Raw genomic sequence first — 25,542 nt, 5'->3', positions numbered from 1 at the left:
TTGGCAGTATTTTAAAAACTTAAACTGCATCTATATTCATTATATAATAGGGAAAAATTGGAAACCATTTGACCTCAACAGCGAAATGATTTAAAAAATTTCGTGCATTCCTGCCACAGAATCCCTTAGCTATAAATATTAACATCAATGAAGATCTATGTAAAATTCTTTAAAAAGGAGATTGCCAAAACAGTATGTATAATATGATCCCAACTAAGTAAAAATATATAAAAGCATATTCTCTCCAAAGGTGAAGATCTCAAGCAATTCACACGAACTATAATTATAATAATTTAATTATAAGGTCCTTTGAGACCCTTTCCCCTGAGGAAGTAAGAATGGGATTTTACTTATTACAATGAACCTGTACTGCTATTTTTAAAAGAACTCTATTGAAGTATAATTCACATAAACTGCACAAATTTAAAGTATCCATTTGTTTTGACTTTGTACACATCTGTGTAACCACCAAAACCAAGAGACTATCCATCACCCCCAAAACCTTCCTCATGTGTCTCTGTAACCCCTCCTTCCTGCCTCTTCCTAAACTAGCCCAACGTGCCCTAGCAACCACTGAGCTACTGTCACTATAGACTAGCTCACATTTTTTAGAATGCTATATAAATCCAATCATACAGAGTATGTACTTTTCTTTTTTCCTGGCTTCTTTCAGAATAATTATTTTGAGATTCATCCATGTTGTTCCATATACCAATAGCTTGTCTTTTTTTTTTTTTTCTGAGTAGTATGCCTTTGCATGGATCTATCACAATTGATTTATCCATTCATCTTTTGATGGACATCTGGATTATTTCCAGTTCTCGGCTATTACAAATAAAGGTGCTATGAACATCCATGTAGGAGTCTTTGTAAAGACATACGCTTTTCCCCCTCTTGGATGACTAGCTGGCAGTGGAATGGCATTAAGTTAAGTTATGTTTCGCATTTTAAGAAATTTCCAAAACTTTTTCAAAGTCATTGTACCATTTTACATCCCCACAAGAGATGGGAGTATGGGGTTGTGACACTAAATGACTGGTCTCTTTTGCCGTAATGAAATGACAGCAGCCATCAGCTCGCTGCGTAGGTTCAAACTATACTATAAGGCAGCAATGTTTCATATAATTGGACACTGAACTTCCAATTAGTCAACAATATTTATCAAATACCTACTATGGGTCACTGCCCGGCTAAAATGCCTCTGGTCCTTTATAATCACGGACACCTTTGGGAATTTGATCAAGGTCATGATCCATGTGGCGCATAGGACCACACACACACACACACACACACACATGCCAGGTGGGAATCATCCACGTTGAAAATGATGACGGCCTGAACACCGTGACACCTGGGGCGCAAAGCGGGCTGGAGTTCAAATGCGTTGAAAAGTTGCTGTGGTTGAACGTGGTAAGAGGAAAGGAGAAGATGATGCCCAGGTTAGAATGATTAGGTGACGGTGGCGACAACAGAGGGAAGGAGTAGGTCTGGTGGGAGGAAGAAAGGGGCATTTCTGGCTCGCTGCTTGTGACGCGCCTGCGGGAAACACGCCGTTGGGGGAAGTGGTGCGAATGGACGTGGTCTAGGTGGAGATACCGATTTCTGTGCAACGTACAGGTTTAGGAGAAGTATCAGGGGCAGCTCTAATCACCACGTGTAGCTGATAAATTCGTATCTTCCAAAGGAATCGCTTCCACGCCTCACTAAAACACGCCCAATTCCTCGTAACGCTCTATAAAATCCCCCGCAAAAAGATGCGCTACGGCCACCACCTTTCCGACCAAGCCCCGCCCAACCCCGCTTCTGCGCAGGCGCCGGACGCATGCGCACCGTCTTCACTGCGGCCGCTCCCTTCCCCGGGAGTCGGGGCTCCTCAGCTTTCCCCTGCCCCGCCCTGGCGGCTGCCCGTGACCTGCCTGGGAGCAGGGAACGGAAAGCCGGCGGGGGCCAGACGAGTTCAGTTCGCCATGGGGCTGTTTGGGAAAACCCAGGAGAAGCCGCCCAAAGAGCTGGTAAGGGCGACGGCGAAAGAGTCGGGGGGTTCGTGTGGGGTGTGGAGGAGTTCGTAAGCAACTGGCCGCGCTCTCCCAGCCGGCTCCCGTTTCCGGGGCCTTCCACTCGGCCGAGGGGCCGCAGGCGGAATCTCTAAGGAGGCGGCTGTGGCTGAAGAGAGCCCTGCTACGTCAGAACTCCGTAAGGGGGCCGAAGGCCAGATAAAGCGTTTCTCAGCCCCGGCAGTGGGCGCGGAGGTAGCCCGGCGGTCCTGGCCCCCGGGAAGCCGTCCCCCGCGCGCCTTGGTACGTCCCGCCCGGAACCTTTCCCTGGCTGACGCCCCGCCCCTAACGCCAGTCTCCGGACCTTCGCGGGGACCTGCCGCTGCCCGGAGAGTGGTCCCCGGGAGCCCCGCGACCGCCGCCGCCGCTCCCCTCGGTTGCGCTGTGTGGAGTGGAGTGGGAGGCTCTGTTTCCTCTTAGCCTGTCCTGCGACAGGATGCCGACTGCAGACATTAATTGTAGTACGGACCCGACTCGTGGGAGTGGAACCGAGGAGAACTCTGGACCTGGTTTCGAATCTTGAATCGGCCTGTTACCTGAGATCACGGGACAGTGTGTAGCGGTTAAGCGTGCCCTGCAGAGTCAGTCTTTCTGAGTTTGAATCCTGGTTCCCCATAGCCCCAACATCGTGATCTAGGGAAAGTTCACGTCTTGTCAAATAGGAATGATAATAGTTTCACTTCGGTGTCATGGAAGATGACAGACTGTGAAGTTTTGGCTAGTGGTGCTAATTAGGGTTAATTTATGTATTCTACAACCTGGACACCCCAGTGCAGACCAGCCTCCTCAGCATCACCTGGGAGCTTGTTAGAAATCTGAGGCCCTACCCAAGACCTTTCTAATCATAATTTGAATTCTAACAAGATCTTCAGTGAGGTGTGTGAACATTAACGTTTGAGAAGCACAGCTTTACAACACGCAGTACAAATTTATCCATAAAGAAAAGAAAGACAGCCCTGAAATTCTTCATTTAATAAATGATCTCCCCTGTTCAGTTTTTGCAGGCATGTTTTTTTGGTTTTTTTTAAAAAGCCAATGTCCTACATCATGAGGTTGCTGACACATACTTTGTGTGTTGATGTTGGTCATATTTGTTAATCATAGATCCTAGGACAGTACATGGTCTATAAAAGTTTCTGTAGGCAACTTACTCAGTTTTGCTCTCTGGTAAAATAAAAATTGTGGAGCTTAAATGAGGTAAGAGTGTGTGGTTACTTTGTAAGCTGTAGAGCATTATATAGATGCTGTGGTGTATATGTGTTCAAAGATGCTTGTTATTGTAGAAGTGTATTTTTGATGTTAGAGATTCTTTTTTTTTTTTTTAAGATTTTATTTATTCACGACAGAGATTGAGAGAGAGAGAGAGAAAGGCAGAGACACAGGCAGAGGGAGAAGCAGGTTCCACGCTGGAAGCCGGACGTGGGACTCCGTCCCAGGTCTCCAGGATCACGCCCTGGGCCAAAGGCAGGCACTAAACCACTGGGCCACTGGGGCTGCCCTAGAGATTATTTTCTTTCAGTGTTTGACCTTAGCTTTGCCATTTATGAAATAAGAGATGATTCTGGGAAAACAGGCTTATTCCTACTTAAACTGGTCTCTCATGTATGTGTTACTTGTGTAACTTTTAAATGATAAATATAATTGCTAAGAACATGATGTCAGAATACTCTTCCAGTAGGGTGGCCTACCTAGGAAAGTGAATCAATACCAGAAAACTTTAGGGTTAGTGCATGAGATTGATCTTTAAAATATGCCTGGCAGGGGGCACCTGGGTTGACACATCCAGTTGGGACTTGGTTTCGGCTCAGGTGGTGATTTCATGGGTAATGAAATTGAGCCTTGTACAGGACTCTGCACTTAACTCAGAGTCGCCTTGGGTTTCTCTCTGCTTGGATTTCTCTCCCTCTCCTACTCCCCCACCCTGATGCTTGGGCGCGCGCTCTCTCTCTCTGAAATAAATACATCTTTTAAAAATATATGCCTACCAGTGGGATATCATAAAGATGAAATAAACAGCCAAGGAGTGTATCATCTAGCAAGTAAGATAAGCATTGCAAGAACAAGTCTGGATTGGGTACTATGATAAACAGTTATAGGAGCTCAGAGGTTGGAGTTATTACTCCCAGACCGAGGTATTCAGAAATGATTTAGCCCTTTACTGTCATGTTTTCCATTCATCTTCCTGTAATTTGGTTCTTGACTCTTTAGTGGGATCTTTAGTATTGGATTATTCACTTTTTTTTTTTTTTAAGATTCGATTTATTTATTCATGAGAGACACAGAGAGGGAGAGAGACAGGCAGAGGGAGAGGCAGATTCCTCTTAAGGAGCCTGATGTGGGACTTGGTTCCTGGACCCTGGGGTCACACCCTGAGCCAAAGGCAGACACTCGACCACTGAGCGACCCAGACGCCCCTTAGATTATTGAGTTTAATTGGTGCTGGAGATATCCTGCCCACGATTTTCTTCGAGTTCCTCCTCATAGTACTTCAGGCTAACCTTTGAGTTTTGATTGTATCTTGTTCTAATTTGTCAGACAGTGTTTCTGTTTGCCTTAGGTTTAACTTCTACCAAGTTCTCTTTACAACGTGATTTATGACCAAAGAAAGTGTTTTATCACCTTCCACAATGATTTGGTATTGAGTTTGTAGTTCCGAAAAGTGCCAATAAGGCAGGAATGAGAAATACTTTATCTGTGTGTCAGCAGCTCTATAGAGGAAAAAAAAGTATTAGGAGACATGTATGAATAAGACACATAATATCAGACATTTTAGTCTTTTAGTTTGGCATTTTTTTAAGAGAAAGAAGGAAGAAAATGTTTAGCTTTATAAAAGAAGTTAAGCTAAGTAAAGGAAGTTAAAACAAAAGATAACATTGGCAGAGGAGAAGAGAGAAGGAAGGAGACAATTGACAAAATGCTATAATCTCAGCTGGGCAACTCTTGAGTTAGGGTAAATTTATAGTATGCCTTCCACGTTGGGGCTGGAAGAAGAGGGCATGTGTGTCGTGGTCCCAAGCACAGGATGAGCAAGGGCCCGGTGCAGCTGTGCCACATTTGAGCCATGGTCACAAGTCAGGCAAGTAAGATACATTTTGCGTGGTGTTCCCACACATAGTAAGAGTATGAAGTACAGAGTAGGTGCTAAATAATGTTGAATATGAATGAATATGGTAAATTGAATAATGGTCAGAATAAAGTCAAATATTCCTAAAGCCAAAAGGCCCTAAGATAAACAGTGTTTCAAGGGATTCTTCAGGGAAACATAGTTATTTAAGAGCTTTACAGACTAATGTCCTTGCCCCCAGGCATCTCTGATCCATTGATGGAGACATTTTAGTGCTGAAACTTGTTCTACCTTAAAGTGCCCAAGTGAAGAGTAGATTGGCCTATTAAGAATGAAGGAGTCTTGTAATTTACTTAGAAAGCTGTGACTGTGTTGTGATGGGAATGAAGAGAACATGAGATTGTGCTGGAAAGAGATTCTTCTGTTGGACTTGAGGTACCGCTGGAAAATTGAAAATTGTGCTGTCTTTACTTAGGGATTTCACTGATTTAGCCTTCGGAGTAGTACAATCATGGCATCACAATTCCTAAATCATATGACTCAGATTAAATGATGCCTTATGTTTGTGCGTTTCTATCAGAAAAAAGAAAATGAGACGCGGAGGTGGAGATAAAAAACTTCATTTACTTGGTTCATACAATAAACATTTGAGATATTGTAGTGTGTATTGGGTTGGACACCAGGTTTTCAAAAATAAGACACTGGATGACAACATCAAAGAATACTTAGTTTACTGGGGGCGATTAGCATGTGAATAAATACCTATATTTTAGAGTAAATAAGGGCAGTGATATAAGTATATACAAGGTCTTTGATGTCACAGTGGAGGGAATGATTAACTGTTCAGAGTGGGGAAGAAGACCTGGTCAAGGAGGCTATTTAGATCTTGTTGCAAGAGGCATTAGTCAGCTGGGTGATTTGTTGTAGAATTAGAGAAGAGGGGATATCCCAAGCAAAGTAAAATGCATGTGCAAAGTAAAATGCATGGAGCATAGATTGGAGGTACCAGAAAAAACTAAAGTGTGGTTAGAGGATGAAATATTATGAAATCTAGGTGGGATACAGGGGTATGTGATGGCAGTGTCAGATATAAAATTGCAGAGGGTAGATACAGGGTAGATTAACAAAGGCCTGTGTGCCAGGCCTACTAAGGATGGGAGCATTCAGAATAGTGGTTTGGAGCAAGAATTGTAAGGAAGAGAATTAGGTATGGAGGCCAGTTGGTGGCCCAGTGAGAGATGATGCTGGTCTTTTTTTTTTTTTTTTTTTTTTTTATGATAGTCACAGAGAGAGAGAGAGAGAGAGAGAGAGAGAGAGGGGCAGAGACACAGGCAGAGGGAGAAGCAGGCTCCACGCACCGGGAGCCTGATGTGGGATTCGATCCCGGGTCTCCAGGATCACACCCTGGGCCAAAGGCAGGCGCTAAACTGCTGTGCCACCCAGGGATCCCTGGTCTTAACTAATAATGGAAATACAGGTATAGAAAGGGTTGGATGAATTTTAGAAATATTTAGGAGATATGGCCAGAATTTGCTGATCTACTGGGTGTGGAATAAGAGTGCAAAGCTGATTCTTAGGTTTCTGTTTAATCTTACCTTTAGTCAACCCCATCATTCTCCTCGGTTTGGTACCATGAATTGAAAATGAGAGAATTCAGGAAAAGAGCAGGCTTGATGGGATACTGATGGTGGAGGGGAAGGAAACACAGAGTTCAATTTTTGGACAGAATTCAGGAGATGAGGGAAGACATTAAAGAAAAGGTTATCCTGGGAGAATATATTTCTCTACCTTGTCCCCTCAGCAAAATTGTAAGCTTCTTGAGAGCAAGGGTCATGTTTCTCTTTATTATTCACTGAGTCAGCATAATGTTGAACTCCCTTAGTAAGAGTAATGTGCTTATCAAATACAAAAGTGGAGATGATGAGGGAACAGTTACACATTTAAAGTATAGCCTTTCTCTTTTGTATAACCATCTGACAGTGATCACAAAAGGTACATTTTGACCTAAGTTCAGTTTTATTTGTTCCTTTTGATGAATTTCTAGTTTTATGTATGGTTGAAATCTTGAAGGATACACAAAATCCTAGTTTATAGAGATTGCCTTTAGAGAGAGGTGCTAGGTAGGTGGCTGAGGGTCAAGAGTCAGAAGGGAACTTAGCTTTCTCTATATACCTGTTTTAGCTTGCTCTGGCTGCTGTAACAAAATACTAGACTAGGTAGCTGTAACGCAATAGAAATTCATTTCTCACAGTCCTGGAGGATAAGAAGTGTAAGATCAAGGTTAACCACAGATTCAGTGTCTGGTGAGGACCTAATTCCTAATTATAGATGGTTGTCTTTTCACTGTGTTCTCACATGGCAGAAGGATGAATCAAGCTTTCTTGGGTCTCTTTTGTAAAGTCACTAAACTCATTCAGGAGAGCTCTGTACCCATGTCCCAATCACTTCCTAAGGCCCCACATTCAAATACTATCACACTGGGGGATTAGGTTTTAATATAGGAATTTGGAGGAGGGGGCATAAACATTCTGTCTATAGCAGTGTGATTAGTATATCCCCATCCTGAGACCTGGAATCACAGAAGTTGAGAAGAATTGATGTGTTACTGTTGAGTCTTCCAATCCATGAAAATGGACTGTGACTATGGACTGTCCATTTATTTATGTCTTTGGTTTCTTTCATCAATGTTTTACAGTTTTTCAGTAGAGCCTATGCATATTTGTTTGATTTATACTTACGTGTTTTTTGGTTTGTTTGGTGGTATTGTAAAGGTTCCCCCCCCCCACCTAATTTCAGGTTCCAGTTATTACTGGTATATTGGAAAACAGTCCATTTTTATATATTAACAGGATAAAGAGAGATATTCTTGCTTTGTTCCAACCTTTAAGGTGAAAGCTTTTAATTTCCTACCATTAATTATGATGTTAGGAGTAGTTGGGATTGCAGAGTTTTTTTGTTTTTTTTTTAAGACTTATTAGAGAGAGAGCGCGAGCATGAGCATTAGCAGAAGGGGCAGAGGGAAGGAGAATCTCAAGCAGATTCTACACTGAGGGTGCAGCCCAACTCAGGGCTTGATCTCATGACCCTGAGATCATGACCTTAGCTGAAATCAAGAGTTGGACGCTCAATCAGTTGCACCACCTTGGTGCCCCGGGAGTTGCAGATTTTTTTAAGTTATTAAATTGAAGGAGTTTCCCTTTATTCAGATTTGCTTAGAGTTTTTATTGTGAGTTGGTTTTGGGTCTTGTCAAATTTTCTGTGCCAATTCATATGATTTTTCTTATTTAGCTTACTGATATGGTGGATTACAGTGGTCAGTTGAATCTTAAACCAGCTTTGCATTAAATCCCACTCAGTCATGGTTTATAATTATTTTAATATATTTTTCCATTTGGTTTGCTAGCATTTTGTAGAGGGTTTTTGCCTCTGTGTTCATGAGAGATACTACTTTGTAGTTTTCCTCTCTTGTAATGTCTTCATCTCGGTTTGGTGTTAGAATAATGCTGGTCTCTTAGAATTAAGAACTAATCCCTCATGTTTTCTTGAAGATTTTATTTTGAGAACTGTTACCATTTCTTTCTTAAGTGTTTGAGTACCTATTTTCAATTTTGGAGGGTATTATATACCTAAGGGTAGAATTGTTGGGTCATATGGTAATTCTTTATTTACCTTTTTGAGAAACTCCAAAACTTTTTTTAATTTTTTTTTATTTTTACAATGGCTTCACCATTTTACATTCTCACCAGCAACATGCAAGAGTTCCTGTTTCTCTACATACTTGCCAACAAGGTTTTGGGGTTTTTTTTGTTTTGTTTTGTTTTGTTTTTTTGGATAGCCTATCCCCTGGGTGTGAAGTGGTAACTCATGGTTTTGATATGCATTTCTTTAATGACCAGTGAAGTGGAATATCTTTTCATGTGCGTGTTAGATGTTTGTGTATCTTCTTTGGAGAAATGTCTATGTCCTTTGCACAATTTTTAATTGAGCTGTTTGTTATAGAGTTGTAGGAGTTATGTATAGTAAGCTCTTACTAATACATGATTTGCAAATATTTTCTCCTATTTAATAAGTTATAGTTGTACTTTCTTGATAATATCTTTTACACATTTGTTTTTTATTTATTTTGTTTTTTGAAGACTTGAGAGAGCATGAGTGAGGGGAGAGGCAGAGGGAAAGGCAGAGATGCAGACTCCCTACTGAGCACAGAGCCCAACACAGGGTTAAATCTCAGGACCCTGACATCATGACCTGAGCTGAAACCTAGAGTGGAGGCTTAACCAGCTGAGACACTCAGACATCCCAGTTGTTTTTAATTTTGATGAAGTTCAGTTAATGTATTTTTCTGTTTTTGTTCATGCTCTTGGGACATTTTTAATTATCCATTGCTAAATCTGATACTTTCTAAGAATTTATAGATTTAGCTCCCATACCTAGGTCTTTGACTCATATTAATTTTTAATATATTGGAGGTAGGAGTACTGCTTGTTTTAATTTTTTAAAGATTCTGTTTATCTGAGACAGAAAGAGAGAGGGAATGACAGGTGGGGGAAGTGGGAGAAGCAAACTCCCTGCTGAACAAGGAGCCTGAAGTGGGCATCACTCTCAGGATCCTGAGGTTATGACCTGAGCTGAAGGCAGACGCTTAACTGACTGAGCCTCCTAGGTACCCACAACTTGTTTTTTGTTTGTTTGTTTGTTTTTGTTTGTTTTTTGTTTTTTTCACAGCTTGTTTTTGATTAGTGTTTTCATGGTATATCTCTACATGCCTTAACCTTTAATCTTAGTCTTTGTATTGAAATGGGTTTTTGGTAGGCAACATATAGTTGGATCTTGCTTTTAATCTTCTCCCACTCAGCTCTGGCACACTGTCTTTTAGTTGTTTTATTTAGACAATTTACATTTAAAATGACAATTGATATAGCTGCATCAACATCTACAGTGTTGGAACTGGTTTCTACTATATTTACTTGTTACTTTCTCCCATCTTAAAAATTTTTTTTTTTGCCTTGTATGGTTTTATTTTATTTTTTTTTTTTTAAAGCCTTTTTTTTTTTTTTTTAATCTTTATTTATGATAGTCATACAGAGAGAAAGAGAGAGGCAGAGACACAGGCGGAGGGAGAAGCAGGCTCCATGCGCCGGGAGCCTGATGTGGGATTCGATCCCGGGTCTCCAGGATCGCGCCCTGGGCCAAAGGCAGGCGCCAAACCGCTGCGCCACCCAGGGATCCCATCCTTGTATGGTTTTAATTAAGCATTTTACATGATTCATTTTATCTCATTTTTTGCATATCAATTACGTATCTTTAAAATTCTAGGTTGGTGATTTTTTTCAATACTTCAATTTTTTTTAAGATTTTATTCAGTTATTCATGAAAGACAGAGAGAGAGAGAGAGGCAGGGACACAGGCAGAGGGAGAAGCAGGCTTCATGCAAGGAGCCTGATGTGGGACTCGATCCCAGGACTCCAGGATCACACCCTGGGCCAAAGGCAGGCACCAAACAGCTGAGCCACCCAGGGATCCCCTCAATACTTTAAATATCTCCATTCTCTTTGTGCTTGGGTGGTCTTTAACAAGAAGTCTTGTAATTCTAATCCTGTTCTCCTATAGGTAAAGTATTTGTTTGTTTGTTTGTTTTTTTCTGTCTTCCTCCAGGATTTTCTCTCTGCTTTGGTGTTGTACGGTTTGAATATGATATCACTAGTTGTCATTGTTTGGACTGCTATTCTAGTTTCTGTCTTTGCCCCCTGGATCTTTGTTTGGTGTCTGTCACTAATTTTGGAAAGTTCTCAACCATCAATATTTCAGGTATTTTTTCCTGTTTCATTTCCTCTTTTATCTCCTTCATGTATTCCAATTATGTATTACATCTTTTGAAATCGTCCCACAGTTCTTAGACATTCTTTTCTCTTCATTTTCATTTTTTTCTTTTTAAATTTCAATTTAGGAAGTTTCTATCATGGTTCAAATTCATTGATTCATTCCTTGGCTATGTCCTATCTACTGATGAACCTATCAAAGGTATTCTTCATTTCTGTTATGATGTTATGTTTTATCTTTCTAGCATTTCCTTTTGATTCTTTGTGTTTCCATCCCTGTATTTGCCTTCATTATCCATCTTTTCTTGAATAATACCTACTTTTTTTTTTCATAGCCACAAACTGTTAGTCTCTGTGTCACATCTAATCCTCATGCTTGCTTTGTTTCTTCAGACTGTGCTTTTTCTTGCTTTTTAGAATGCTGTGTAATTTTATGTTAAAAACTGGACATAATATATGAGGTAATAGGAACTGAGGTAAATTGGTCTTCAGTATGAGATTTTATGTTAATCAGTCTAGGAGTTTGGCTTTGTTAATGTTTGCTGTAGCTATAGGTGCCATAGGCTTAAAGATATTCTAGTGTCCTTTGTTTTTATCTCCTTTGTTATCTTGGACATCCATAAAAACTCCTTTATCTAAAAAGGATAAAATTGACTTTGCTTCTCTTTTAGCTCTAATTCATTATTATCCTGGAACTCTGTTGGTGTAGTGGGAAGATGTGGGGTACTGGAAGCATTTTGTAATCTTATTAAGTCTGTGTTTTAGTGGCTTGTGTCCCTGGACTCTGATTCTCAGCATTTTATTTTATTTTATTTTATTTTATTTTATTTTATTTTATTTTATTTATTATTATTATTATTTAAATATTTTTAAAAATATTGTTTCTTGTGTCCCTCGGGGATCCTGGTGCAGGACTCAATCCCAGGATCGCGGGATCACACCCTGAACGGAAGGCAGACGCTCACCTGCTGAGCCACCCAGGCGTCCCAATTTTATTTTTTTAAAGACTTATTTTATTTTATTTTTAAAATTTATTTATTTTTTTAAAGATCTTATTTATTAATTCATGAGAGACACACACACACAGAGAAGCAGAGACACAAGCAGAGGGAGAAGCAGGCTCCGTGCAGGGAGCCTGGTGCGAGATTTGATCCTGGGACTCCAGAATCATGCCCTGGGCCGAAGGCAGGCGCTAGACCGCTGAGCCACCCAGGGATCCCCTTAAAGACTTATTTTAAAGAGTGGGAGAGAGCATACATGCGTGGGCAGGGGCAAGTGTGGTGGGGCAAAGGCAGAGGGAGAAAGAGAATCTCAAGCAGACTCCTGGCTGAGTGCGCAAAGCTTGATGTGGGGCTTAGTCTCACAACGCTGAGATCATGACCTGAGCAGAAAGAGTTGGAGACTTAACTAACTGAGCCACTCAGGCACCCCTGATTTTCAATATTTTGAATATGTGTTTAGGTGTGTGGTGTCACGTTACATTCTATTTTTTTGTTTTTGATATTGAATTCTCTTAAGCTTCTTAGATCTGTGGTTTGATATTTTTCATTATTTTTGGAAATTTTTCAGCCATTCTTTCTTTCTTTAAGCACTTATGTTTTTTCTCTCAGCTCCTGCTGGAATACCAGCTACACAAATGTTAGACCACTTGTTATCACTTATAGCTCTTGCATATTTTGTTTTATTTTATCCTTTATTTTTTAGTTTGGGTAACTTTTACTGACTTCAGGTGTGTTGATTCTTTCCTCAGCTGTGTTTGATGAGCCAGTGAAGACATTCTTTGTATGTGTTTCAAAATTTTTCTCCCACTTTCAATTAAGACTGAAAGTGGAGGGGATCCCTGGGTGGCGCAGTGGTTTGGCGCTTGCCTTTGGCCCAGGGCGCGATCCTGGAGACCCGGGATCGAGTCCCACATCAGGCTCCCGGTGTATGGAGCCTGCTTCTCCCTCTGCCTGTGTCTCTGCCTCTCTCTCTCTCTCTGTGACTATCATAAATAAATAAAAATTAAAAAAAAAAAAGACTGAAAGTGGATGTGAACTACCATTGTGCCTGTGGCTCCTGAGGTTCTGTGCTGTCAACTAACCCATGCTTGGACTTCATCAATTTATTAAATATTTTAACTGAATTTTCCTTAATTGGTTCTAAGGTGTCTGCCACCTCATGCAGGGCTAATTTAGCTTGGAAGTGAGTCTTTTTTTTCATTTCATGCTACTTTGTTGCTTTGTAACCTATTTTTGACAGGTTCAGGAAAAGTTATTTTGTAGTTCATCCAGCTTTGTCTTATTGAGAGTCTTCCCAGCTTTCTCTATCTAGACAGAGATGGAATTCTCGAATTCTTGAAAATTTCCCATTAAATTAGACTCATTTATTTTCTAAAAAATCTTTTTTTTTTTTTTTTTTAAAATAGAGAATGCATACTAGCAAGGGGAGAAGGACACAGGGAGAGAGAGACTCTTAGGCAGGCTCCATGTCTGAGATCATGACCTTATCCAGAATTAAGAGTTGGACACTTAACTGAGCCATCCAGAGCACCCCTAGCCCTATTATTTAAAGTATTTTATATTAAAGTATTTTTGTTTAAATTTTTATTTTCTCAACAAGTGTATATCCTTCTCCATTTTGCAGCCATTTGCACAATTTTCTTTCTTGGTGTTGTTTTCCTGTTGCTACCCTATATGTGCTGTATATTGGTCCTTACAGTTAAATGTATGACTTATGACACTGATGTCTTTTTGAGAGATGAAAATCTATTTTTCACTAAGTAAAAAACTTGTGACTATTTTGCTCTGGTTTGAAAATAAATGTAGGTTATTTATCAATTGCTATTTTTCCCTGTAATGAAGACAGATTGATGTTTAGTCTTCAGTTATCATTTGTCATACATTCTAGTTTTTTCAAAAACTTTTTATGTTAGAAGAAACTGGTTAAATGTCACTTATGAAACAAAAATTTGGGTTTAACTTTTAAAGTTTTGGGTGATTGCATAACAGAGAAAGGAGTGTGGTATCCAAAACAATTTACAAAAAAAGAGATTCAATGAGTGTTCCTAATATTATGAGATAGAATTTAAAAGTATTTTTTCCAAACAAAGATAATTTAAAGCACTTATAAACTGGGTTTTCAAAAATTCATAAAGTAGAATATTTATAAATTTTTGTAAAGATTGTATTTATTTGAGAGAGAGCCAGCCAGCACAAACAGTGGGGGAAGGGCAGAGGGAGAAGGAGAGGCAGACTCCTCACTGAGCCAGGAGCCTGACATGGGGCTCGATCCCAGGACTCTGGGATCATGACCTGAGCTGAAAGCAGATACGTAAGTAACTGAGCCACCCAGGTGCCCCACATTTTAAATTTTTAATTGAAATGTAGTTGATATACAATATTAAATTAGTTTTAGATATACAAGATAGAGATCCAATGATCATATACATTATGAATATCTGTGATAAATGTCTTACAGTATTATTGACTGAATTCTTTATGTTGAACTTTTCATTCCCATAACTTAATTATTTTATAACTGGAAGTTTATGCCACCCATTTTGCCCATCCCCCTACTCCTATTCCTTTTGGCAACTACCAGTACTCCATATTTATGAGTCTGTTTCTTTCTTCACTGTTGTTTTTTACGTTCAATATATAAATGAAATGATGTGATGTTTGTTTTTCTTTGAGTTATTTCATTTAGCAGAATACTGTCTAGGTCCATCTATGTTGTCACAAATGACAGGATTTCATTCCTCTTTACAGCTAAGTAATATTCCATTGTGTATATACATATGTCATCTTTATTCGTTTGTTTATGGATGGACACTTGGGTTGCTTCCTTATCTTTGCTATTGTAAAGAATGCTGAATAAAACATGGGATGTATAAATCTCTGAATTAGGGTTTTCATTTTCTTTGTGTAAATATCCAGATGTAGAATTACTGGGTTGTATGTTAGTTCTGTTTTTAATTTTTTGAGGAGCCTCCATACTGTTTTCCATAGCAGTTGCACCAGTTTACATTCCTACCAGAATGCCTGAAGACTTCCTTTACTCCACATCCTCACCAACACGTGTTTCTTATCTTTGTGACGTTAGCCTTTCAGATTAGTGTGAAGTGATACCTCATTGTGGTTTTGATTTGTGTTTCCTTCATGATTAGTCATGTTGAGCATCTTTTGGCCATCTGTATGTCTTCTTTAGAAAAATGTCTATTTAAGTCTTCTGCCCATTTGTTAATCAGATTATTTGTTTTTCTGGTGTTATGTGAGTTCATTATATATTTTGAATATTAACTCTTATTGGATATATCACTTGCAAATATTTTCTCCCATTCATTTGGGTGCCTTTGCATCTTATTGATAGTTTCCTTCATTGTACAATAGTTTTCTAGTTCAATATCATCCTAATTAATTTTTGCTTTTGTTTCTCTTGCACAAGAAAAATATTGCTGTAAATGATGTTCAAGAGATTAGTGCCTAAAATTTTCTTTTAGGAGTTTTATGGTTTCAGGTCTCACATTTAGGTCTTTAATCTATTTGAGATTTATTTTTGTGGTTGGTGTGAAGAAGTAGTTCAGTTTCATTCTTTGGCATGTAGCTGTCTAGTTTTCCCAGCACCATTTATTGAAGAGATTGTCTTTTCTCCACTGTATATTCTTGCCTCCTTTGTCATAGATTAACTGACCATATATGCATGGGTTCATTTTTGGCCTCTCACTTCTGTTCCACTGATTTATGTGTCTATTTTTCTACCAGTGCCATATTGTTTTGTTACTATAGCTTTGTGGTATATCTTGAAATCTGGGATTATGTTACCTTGAGCTTTCTTCTTTCTCAAGTTTGTTTTGGCTATTCAGGGTCTTTTGTGGTTACATACAGATCTTAATATTAGTTGTTCTTCTGTGAAAAACGATGTTGGTATTTTGATAGGGATTGCATTGAATTTGTAGATTGCTTTGGGTAGTATGGATATTTTAACAGTATTTTTTTTTTTTTTTTAATGATAGTCTCACACAGAGAGAGAGAGAGAGAGAGAGAGGCAAAGACATAGGCAGAGGGAGAAGCAGGCTCCATGCACCGGGAGCACGACGTGGGATTCAATCCCGGGTCTCCAGGATCGCGCCCTGGGCCAAAGGCAGGCGCTAAACCGCTGTGCCACCCAGGGATCCCTTTAACAGTATTCTTCCAATCCAGGACCCGATACTTTTTCTTATTTATTATTTTATGTATTAATTTTTTTAAAGATTTATTTATTCATGAGAAACACAGAGAGAGAGACACAGCCACAGGCAGAGGGAGAAGGGGACTCCCTCTCAATTCCAGGGGACTCAATTCCAGAACTCCAGGATCATGCCCTGAGCCAAAGGCAGATGCTCAACTGCTGAGCCACCCAGGTGTCCCTCTGTCTTAATTTTTTTTTTTAATTTTGAAATGAGTTATACTTGCACATATTATAAAATTCAAAGGGCAGCAAAATGCATCTTTATGTTGAGTAAAAACTAAATCTCCTTTCACTCTTGTTTGTGAATTACTTAGTTTCCATTCTTGAAATCAGCCTAATTTCTTATGGATTCTCCCATTCATATTCTATAATATATGAACATATAAATATCTCTGTCTTTTCCTTTCTCCACCTCTCTCTTTGCTTTGCCTTCCCTTTCCCATTCCTTCTTCCTTTTCTTTCTCCTCTCCCCCTCTCTCTCTTTAACATATATGTCATATTGTAAATGCCCTTTACATTCCTATTTTCATTTATATTTTGAGAATTAATTCCTTAGGTAGTCCTCATTTTGTTGCTTTTTTTTTTTTCCTAATTAGAACAAAATGTCAGTTTATGGATATTCTCTATGTTTAGTGTTCTATTGATATGTTAGGTAATTTCTATTCTTTTGCTACTACAAACAGTGCAACAGTGCATTTTTACAAAAGCCATTTCACCATTGCCATCTAATGTATTAGACTGAGTACTTCTTAAGTAATATGAACAGTTAAGCAGTGTAATGAGAAACTGAAATAACCAGGGATTTTTTTTTAGATTTATTTATTTATTTTAGAGTGAAAGAGAGTGTGCATGCACATGGTGGAGAGGGGCAGAAGGAGAAGGAGAGAGAAATGTAGGGCTCAGTCTCACGACCCTGAGATCACAACCTGACCTGCTGAAACTAAGAGTTGGATGCTTAATCAGCTGTGCCACTTTGGCGCCCTGAAACAACCAGTTTTTGATTACTTTATTTTGAGCTTCTGGATTTACTTCAGCAGTGGATTACCTTAAGTTGAAAGACAAACTGTTAAATAGCTGCTTCTTATCATTTTGAACTACAGTTTTCTCAATACTGGATATGTAAACAAAAATACGGAAGTAAATTAGTTGCTAAGATTGGTGTGACACTAACAACTAATTTCAAGTTTTATCTTTCACCAAGACAGATAAACTATTCTCACTTATTTACTTTATAGTAGTAAAAATTTCCAGTCTGATCCTACATGGTGTGTATTGGCATAATACTTCTTGTATTTGTGGAGTTCCATATTAGTTTTATTAGAAAGATTCTGTTACTAAAAACAAGTTTGAAAATCACTGCACTGGTTCATTCTGCTTCATTTTAAGGTTTGAAATTTCACAATTCAAATTATCTTATATGTGGTTCCTGGAGTTCTAGTAACTGCTATAGGTTTGTACTCCTCATGGGTGCATTGCTTCCAGTTGATTGGATCCTCAGGGATTAATAGTTGAGAGCAGAAATTATAGGAGCTAATCAGTATTTTGACCCATGAGAATAAAAATCTAAAATTTATGTTTAGCTTTATAATAAATAGGGTTAGGAGTAACTTGCTGCCTTATAAAACTCATTGCTTTAACATAATAGATGATAAATATTCCCCCCCCCCTTTTTTTAAGAAAGGGGGAGGTGGCAGAGGGAGAGAGAAAGAGTATTAAGCAAGCTCCATGCTCATTGTGGAGCCGGACACAGGGCTCAATATCAAAACCCTGAGATCATGACCTGAACTGAAATCCAGAGTTGGATGCTTAACTGATGGAGTCACCCAGGCACCCCAATATTTTTTTTCTATAAACCTGAATCAGATAGCTTTACCCATCAGTGTTACTGCTTCAAACAAAAATTATTTAACCAAATTTATTTTTGTACTCCTCTCTTGGAGTCTTTTGCCTAGGTCCCTTAGTGGTTGTTTTTACGCTGAGTAAAATGTTACAGGTCCCTCTCCTCTGCCACCACCATAGTGAATAGCCACATGGTTCCCTTGCAAATTTTTTGAAGTCTTTGCTCAAAAGTCACCTTGAGTTTTCTTCCATCACCCTGTAAGAAATAGTAAACCTCCCCCTTCCCACTGCTCTATCCTAGTTTCCTTACTTCCTTTTCTCCCTAGCACTTATTTTGTGACAGTATTTACTTGTTTGCTAATTGTCTGTGTTTCCTCATTAGAATGTGTATTCATAAGGTGGAGTCCTTGTTTCCTGCTGTATCACTAGCACATTGAGCAGACGCTCAGTAAACATTTGAATGTATGTATGAGTTTTGGGTTTCCTTTCCTGCTGGTTCTGAAAGTTCTGGTTATATTATAAAAGTGTCTTCAAATTTCTTCATATATCTCCAAAAATAATTTTGACTACTTGTGTACCCTTTTGAAGAGTTATAAATCAACACTTAGTTTTTTATCATAATTTTGAGTTGCACAGGATGTAATTTTTGGCATATTGTTGTAAAATTATTACATCACTTTTAAAAGTATCATAGTTTGATACCCATCAATATTCACTTAAAACATACAAGCACACATACTTTTTCATAGTCAGACATTTTTCATTACTCCCTTCCTTTTTGAAAGGAGAAAGACCATTTACTTCCATTCTATTTTCACCATATGGATTTCTCCTAATGTAGTACTTTAATGCTTGAAGTAGGGATCCCTGGGTGGCGCAGCGGTTTAGCGCCTGCCTTTGGCCCAGGGCGCGATCATGGAGACCCGGGATCGAATCCCACGTCGGGCTCCCGGTGCATGGAGCCTGCTTCTCCCTCTGCCTGTGTCTCTGCCTCTCTCTCTCTCTGTGTGTGTGTGTGTGTGTGTGTGTGTGTGTGTGTGACTATCATTAATAAATTAAAAAAAAATAATGCTTGAAGTAATTTAACTATCATTCTATTAAATTTGGAACAAAATACATACATACTTTTGTGATAAAAACACTCAGCAAACTAGGAATAAAAGGGAACTTTCTTAACATGATAAAGGGCATTTATGAAAGACTAGCAAATTTTATAGTAAATTGAGAGACTGAAAGCTTTTTTTCCTGAGATCAGGAACAAGGCAAAGATACCTGCATTTGCCACTACTATTCAACATTGTTTTTTTTTTTTTTTTAAATTTTTTATTTTTTTTATTTTTTTTATGATAGTCACAGAGAGAGAGAGAGAGAGAGAGAGAGAGGCAGAGACACAGGCAGAGGGAGAAGCAGGCTCCATGCACCGGGAGCCCGACGTGGGATTCGATCCCGGGTCTCCAGGATCGCGCCCTGGGCCAAAGGCAGGCGCCAAACCGCTGCGCCACCCAGGGATCCCACTATTCAACATTGTACTAGAAGTTCTAGGCAGAGCACTTGGGCAAGAAAAAGAAACGATATCCACACTGAAAAGGAAGAAGTAAAACCAAATCTTTACAGATGGCATGATTCCATATATAGAAAACTCCAAAGAATCCTCATGTACAAAATACTTCTAAGTGAATTCAGCAAATTGACAAATTTTAAGACAAGAATAAAATAGTTGTGGTTTTTACACCTGCAATGAAAAATCTAAAAAGGAAATAAAGAAAAAAATCATTTACAAAGGTGTCTAGAAGAACAAAATACTGAGGACTGAATTTAATCAAGGAAGCAAATCATTTTGTACACTGAAGACTACAAAGTATTGCTGGAAGAAATTTCGAATTCATGGTTTGTGAAACGTAATACTATGCTAGTATCACCCAAAGCAATCTGCAGATTCAGTACAATGCTTCTCAGAATTCCAAAAGGAGAAGTTGGCCCTCAACTTCATATGGAATATAACAGGCTATAGCCAAAAGAATCCTGAAAAAGAAAAATAAATTTGGAGGACTCACAGTTCCTGATTTCAAAAATTACTATGAAGTGGTGATAATGTTAACAGCGTGGTATTGGCATAAGGATAGATATATAGACCAATGGAATAGAATTGTGTTCGGAAGTAAACCATACATATATGGCCAGTTGATTTTCTGTAAGGGTGCTAGTAAGATGCTTTAATGGTGGAAGGATAGTCTTTTCAACAAATAGTGTTGGGACAAATGGATATTCACTTGTAGAGGAATGAAGTTGGACCCCTACATCATTCCATATACAGAAGTTAACTTGAAATAAAACTCTTACTAAACCATGAAACTTTTAGATAAAAACATAGGGATAAATCTTTGACCACCTATCTGGCCATGAATTCTTAGCAATGACACCAGAAGCACAGTTACCAAAACAGTAGGTAAGTTGAAAATCATCAAAATTGAAGCTTTTGTGCATCAAAGGACATTATCAAGGAAGTGAAAAGATGACCTATAGACTGGGACAATATATTTGTAAATGATGTATCAGAATATATAAAGAAATCACACAGCCAGCAACAAAAGACAACTTAACTTAAAAATGGATAGACATGTCTCCAAAGAGTATGTTCCAGTGACCAACAAGTACATGAAAAGATATTTAACTTCATTGATATTTAAGGAAATGCAAATCAAATATGAGATACTGCTTCAGTTGGTCCAGCAGATTGGCTATAATAAAAAAAAATTGGAGGATAACAAGTATTGACAAGAATGTGGAGAAATAACCCTTGAACATTGCTGGAGGGAATGTAAAATGGGGAAACTTCTTTGTGAAATAGTTTTGGAGTTCTTCAAAAAGATAAACATAGAATTGCCATATGACCCAGCAGTTCTACTCCTGGATATATATTCTAAAGAATCAAAAATAAGAATTCAGATAAATACTTGCATACAAATGTTCATAGCAGCAGTATTCACAGTAACTAAAATATGGAAACAACCCAGAAGTCCGTCAGTGGATGTATGAATGAACAAGTTGTGGTGTATACATACAACGAATATTATTCAGCAATGAAAAGGACTGAAGTATTGATACATGCTATAACATGGATGAATCCCCAAAACACCTTACTAAGTGAAAGAATCCAGACACAAGGACCACATTTTGTATGATCCCTTTTATATGAAATAGTAAAAATAAGCAGATCAAAAGAGATAAAGTAAATTAATGGTTGCCAGGGAATGGGAAAGGGGGAACATAGGGAGAGATTATTTAGAATATAATGTGTTCTTCTGATATGTTAATAAGATTTTGAGACTAGAGAGAGTTGATGATTGCACAAATGGTGAAGGCACTTCATGTCACTGAATTGTATATTTTGAAATGGCTGTTTTTATGTTATTTGAACTTCACCGTAAAAAAGTATATAAACCTAATATCAAAAATTTTTAAGATAAAATTTTAGATATCAATATGATTTTAAGTATTATAATATTTCTTCCGGTTGGAATTACTACAGCTGTTACAAAACAAATTTTTTAATAGATTTTGTTAATGATTTAAGGAAATCATTAAAAAGTGAAATTTATTAGAAGTATACTTTCTTTTAATTGTATAGATTTTTTTAATGCCATTTAGTTCATTTGCCCATGGATGAATGCTACAAGGTTCAGTATTAATTCTATTTCAGTTTTATTTATTATTTTTAATTTTAAATCCCACAACCATTGTTAATTATAAAGGTAAACCTTGATCCTCATGATGGGCTTATTGGTTGGATTTCTGGTAGTGATCACAAGCAGACTTTTTATTTGCAGTGATGGGGGTCAGGTACCAGCTGTGTCTAGTGATACCAAGTAAAGATGTCTTTAATCTTTTTGGAAGCCTAACCACCTCTGGCTGCCATGGCTTAGAGGTGGACTGAATGTGAATCTATGTCTTGTGACCACCCCCCTTCATACAGACACAGGAGTCCATGCCAGCTCCTTTCCCAGAAGCAGAACAGGTTTCAGTAGCTTGTATTGCAGTGTGCATGGTTGGATCTTCCCCAGGGATCACCCATTCACCTAATGAGGCTGTTGCCCCATTTGTAGTGTGCCGCAGCTGTGACCATCTTCCTGCTTCCAAAGACCTGTACCAACTGCAGAGAGCCTGTAGACTGCATGGCTGTGGGCACAGATAAGAGAGAAATTCTGTGTCATATGGCAAAGCATATAGTGATTTAATGTAAATTTAGTTTTAATGACATAATCAGCTTTTCTTTTAGTTTCTTTTGAAACTGAAGAATTAGAGGATACTTTAGTTGCATATAAATTTGATCAGCACCTTCTCAACACCTACATTAGTATTTCCATTTGGCCCTGTGTTTAGTGCTTTAGAAGTTTTTGCCTCTGAGGGAAATATGTCATAGTAGTAGACATAGGTCAGAGGAATTTCTGTCTTTTGTAAAATGAAAAAGCGTTATTGTTTAAAGGGGGAAGGAAAAGGTGAACTGTTGACACAGGCAAAACAGGTTTTGAAATAGGTTTCAAAAGATTTGCAACTTTTAAACATAACTATCTATGCTCGTGCACCTCTTAGAAAATGTTTATGTACCTGCAGGGTCCTAAACTCTCTCTCTGAGGTCTTGTATAAAGTAGTCCTTACTGGCCTGCCTTCAGATAAGAATCTTTAAAGATATTGGGACTTCTATGTACTGTGAATAAAAAGATGAAAAAAAAATAGAATTTGGCCCTAAAACTTTTGTTTCAAAATGGATTTATTTATTTATTTTTTGTCTAGAATAAATGATTTAGAATTAATACAGAATTCTTTAAAATTTGGTGAATTAGAAGTGTTGCTTTTCTTATAATTGTTTTCTAAAATTTTTCCCAGGTCAATGAATGGTCATTGAAGATAAGAAAGGAAATGAGAGTTGTTGACAGGCAAATAAGAGGTAAATTATAATTTTATGTCTCCTATTCCTTACCCTCTTGGTAATTTTGTGTTAGCTCATAAAAATAAACTACATCTACCTATTGTAAGACATAGTTTATTCTCATATTAGTTATTTTAGTTGTCCTAATTATTTTGCTTTTTAATCATTGTAAGAAAAACATGTTTTATAAGAACTAAACCTTTCCTCTGACCTGAGATTCAGCTAGGCCAGGGGGGGGAAGGGCTGTGTTCTTTTATCTCTAATTTCCTGGAGATCAGGTTAGTGTTGGAAATAGCAGATGCTCACATACTATGATGGGCAGAATAATGGCCTTCCAAATATGTCCACATTCTAATCTTGAGAATCGGTGAATATGTTACCTTATGTGGCAAAGGGGACTTTGCAAGTGTGATTAAATTAGGGATCTTCTGGGACACCTGAGTGGCTCCGTGGTTGAGTGTCTGCCTTCGGCTCTAAGCGTGATCTCCAGGTCTTGGGATCAAGTCCCTCATTGGGCTCCTCCTATAGGGAGCCTACTTCTCCCCCTGCCTATGTCTCTGCCTCTCTCTCTGTGTCTTTCATGAATAAATAAATAAAATCTTTTTAAAAAATTAGAGATCTTCAGGTGGGGAGATTATCTTAGGTTGTCTGGGTGGGCTCAATGTAATCACCATGGTCTTTATAAGAAGGAAATAATATGTTGAGAAAAAGTGAGAGAAAAGGAGATGTGACATGGAACCAGATGTTAGGGAAATGTCCTTTGACCTCTGAAGATAGAAGAGGCCATGAACCAAGGAATGCAGTTCCCTAGAAGCTAGAGAAGGCAAGAAAATTGATTATTCCTTGAAGACTCCAGTAAACAGCCCTTTCAACATTTTGATTTTAGACTTCTGACTACCAGAATTGTAAAAGAATCAGATGTGTTGTAAGCCATTGTTTAAAAAAAAATTCCTACTTATAAACAAATGTTTTATGGAATTCAGAGTAAATAAATTGTACGTAAATAAGGAATGCATTTCCATTTTCAGTATTCTATTTATCTTAGCATGACTATAAATTCAGGAAAATATATTTCTAAATAAAGTATTATAAAGTACAACTTAAAATTAAGGTGACTTGCACAGAGATAGTAATGTTTAATACTTTTATGGTTTTTAACATTCTCATTAGAGAAATGTTAATACCATAAGGATATTTCAGTATCACTCCCTTAGGAAAGAAATTGGAGAGGGCATTCTGTTCCCAGCCATGATGGAGTAATGTTTTTGAACTTGCACTTGCATTCCCATCATAAGTAAAGAAAAAAATGGACAAAATCTGTGAGACACTGATTTTCAAACCTTGGACAACTGATAGCGAAGGATTTTGATCACTAGGAAGGAAACAGAGTCTTAATATGGTCCTGAATTTTCAGCCTGGAAAAACTTTCTGAATCATAGCGCATGGAAGGAGATTCTAAGCAGAGCATGGTGGTCTTGGGGTTGAAGAGACAGAGATGAGGGTTCAGGGAGGCTGTAGTCACTGGAATTTGTGGAGCATAATATCAGAGAGAAGCGCAGTACCCAGAGAAAGAGCTCTAAATGTCTACACAGTGGTACACTGTGTTTAGCTGAATACTAAGCTGTGCAAACTTAGATTTCAAGAAGTTAGGCAAAGAACAATTGCTGGAGACAGAACAAATAACAGGGCACTATGAGCTAAATAGTTCTTGAAGCTAACATAGAAATAAGAGATGGTAGAGTTCTGATCAGACACAGGAAAGAGACATTGTTGAATATCTTGGACATTCAGTAGAGAACCCAGAAAGATCATGCCTTTAATATTAAGTCTAGGTAGGCCTAGATTAAAAGCTACCATAAGCCCTTGCCAGCAAAGCCTAAAAAACAGTTCTTGAAAGCTGATCTGCAGACAGCTTGACTGCCTGTTAAACTAAAACTGAACATTCTTTAAAGGAAGACCAGAAAATTCAGATACTCAGAAATGAAACATTCAGAGTGTCCAACATTCAATGAAAAATGACTAGAAAGAAGCAAGAAAGTATGACTCAGAATGAGGAGAAAAATTAGGTGACATAAATAGACCTAGAAAAAAGAAATGTTTGAATAAGCATATAGGATTTAAATAACTGTTATAAATATATTGAATAATTTAAAGGAAAACATGAATGTAATGAGATAAATAGAAGATGTAGAAGAGAATAAAGTGAAACTTCTTGAATTTAGAAATAAAACAGAATGAACACTTCACTGAATGAGTTTAACACATAGATAAGACAGTATAAAAATATCAGTGTAATTGAGTAGTACAAACTATCTAAACTATAATACAGAAGAAAAATAAAAAAATGGATATGAACACAGCATCAGTGACCTGTGGAAGCATATAAGGCGTTCTCATGTGTCATTTGAGTCTCAGAAGGACAGAAGTCTGGAAAACATCACATGAAATAATAGTTGATGAAAACTGTAAACCCATAGACTTCAGTGAGCTTCAAAGAGAATAAAACAAATGAAACCATACCAAAACAAGACAAAGACCCCACCAAAAAGGAGAATTATAGACCAATATCCCTGATTAACATGGATGCAAAAATTCTCAACAAGATACTAGCCAATAGGATCCAATAGTACA

General features: G+C 38.1%; 1 protein-coding gene across 2 annotated transcripts in view; it reads left to right on the top strand.

Annotated features, from left to right (window-relative positions):
* The first annotated feature begins 1,829 nt into the window (after positions 1–1,829).
* Positions 1,830–25,542, top strand: part of LOC121490833 (charged multivesicular body protein 3) — a 62,874-nt gene continuing 39,161 nt past the window's right edge. Inside the window, exons 1-2 of one of the 2 annotated variants that reach the window (XM_041754912.1) lie at positions 1,830–2,012; positions 22,869–22,929. In XM_041754912.1, the coding sequence (XP_041610846.1) occupies positions 1,968–2,012; positions 22,869–22,929 (106 nt within the window). In that variant the 5' untranslated portion in view covers positions 1,830–1,967. The remainder of the gene's footprint in view (positions 2,013–22,868; positions 22,930–25,542) is intronic. The other variant, XM_041754913.1, reaches the window with a different exon arrangement.

The sequence above is a fragment of the Vulpes lagopus genome, chromosome 5 (genome assembly GCF_018345385.1).
Source record: "Vulpes lagopus strain Blue_001 chromosome 5, ASM1834538v1, whole genome shotgun sequence".
Taxonomy (NCBI): Eukaryota; Metazoa; Chordata; class Mammalia; order Carnivora; family Canidae; genus Vulpes; species Vulpes lagopus.
Note: the sequence above shows the minus strand (reverse complement) of the source record. Positions and strands in the feature narration are given on the sequence as shown.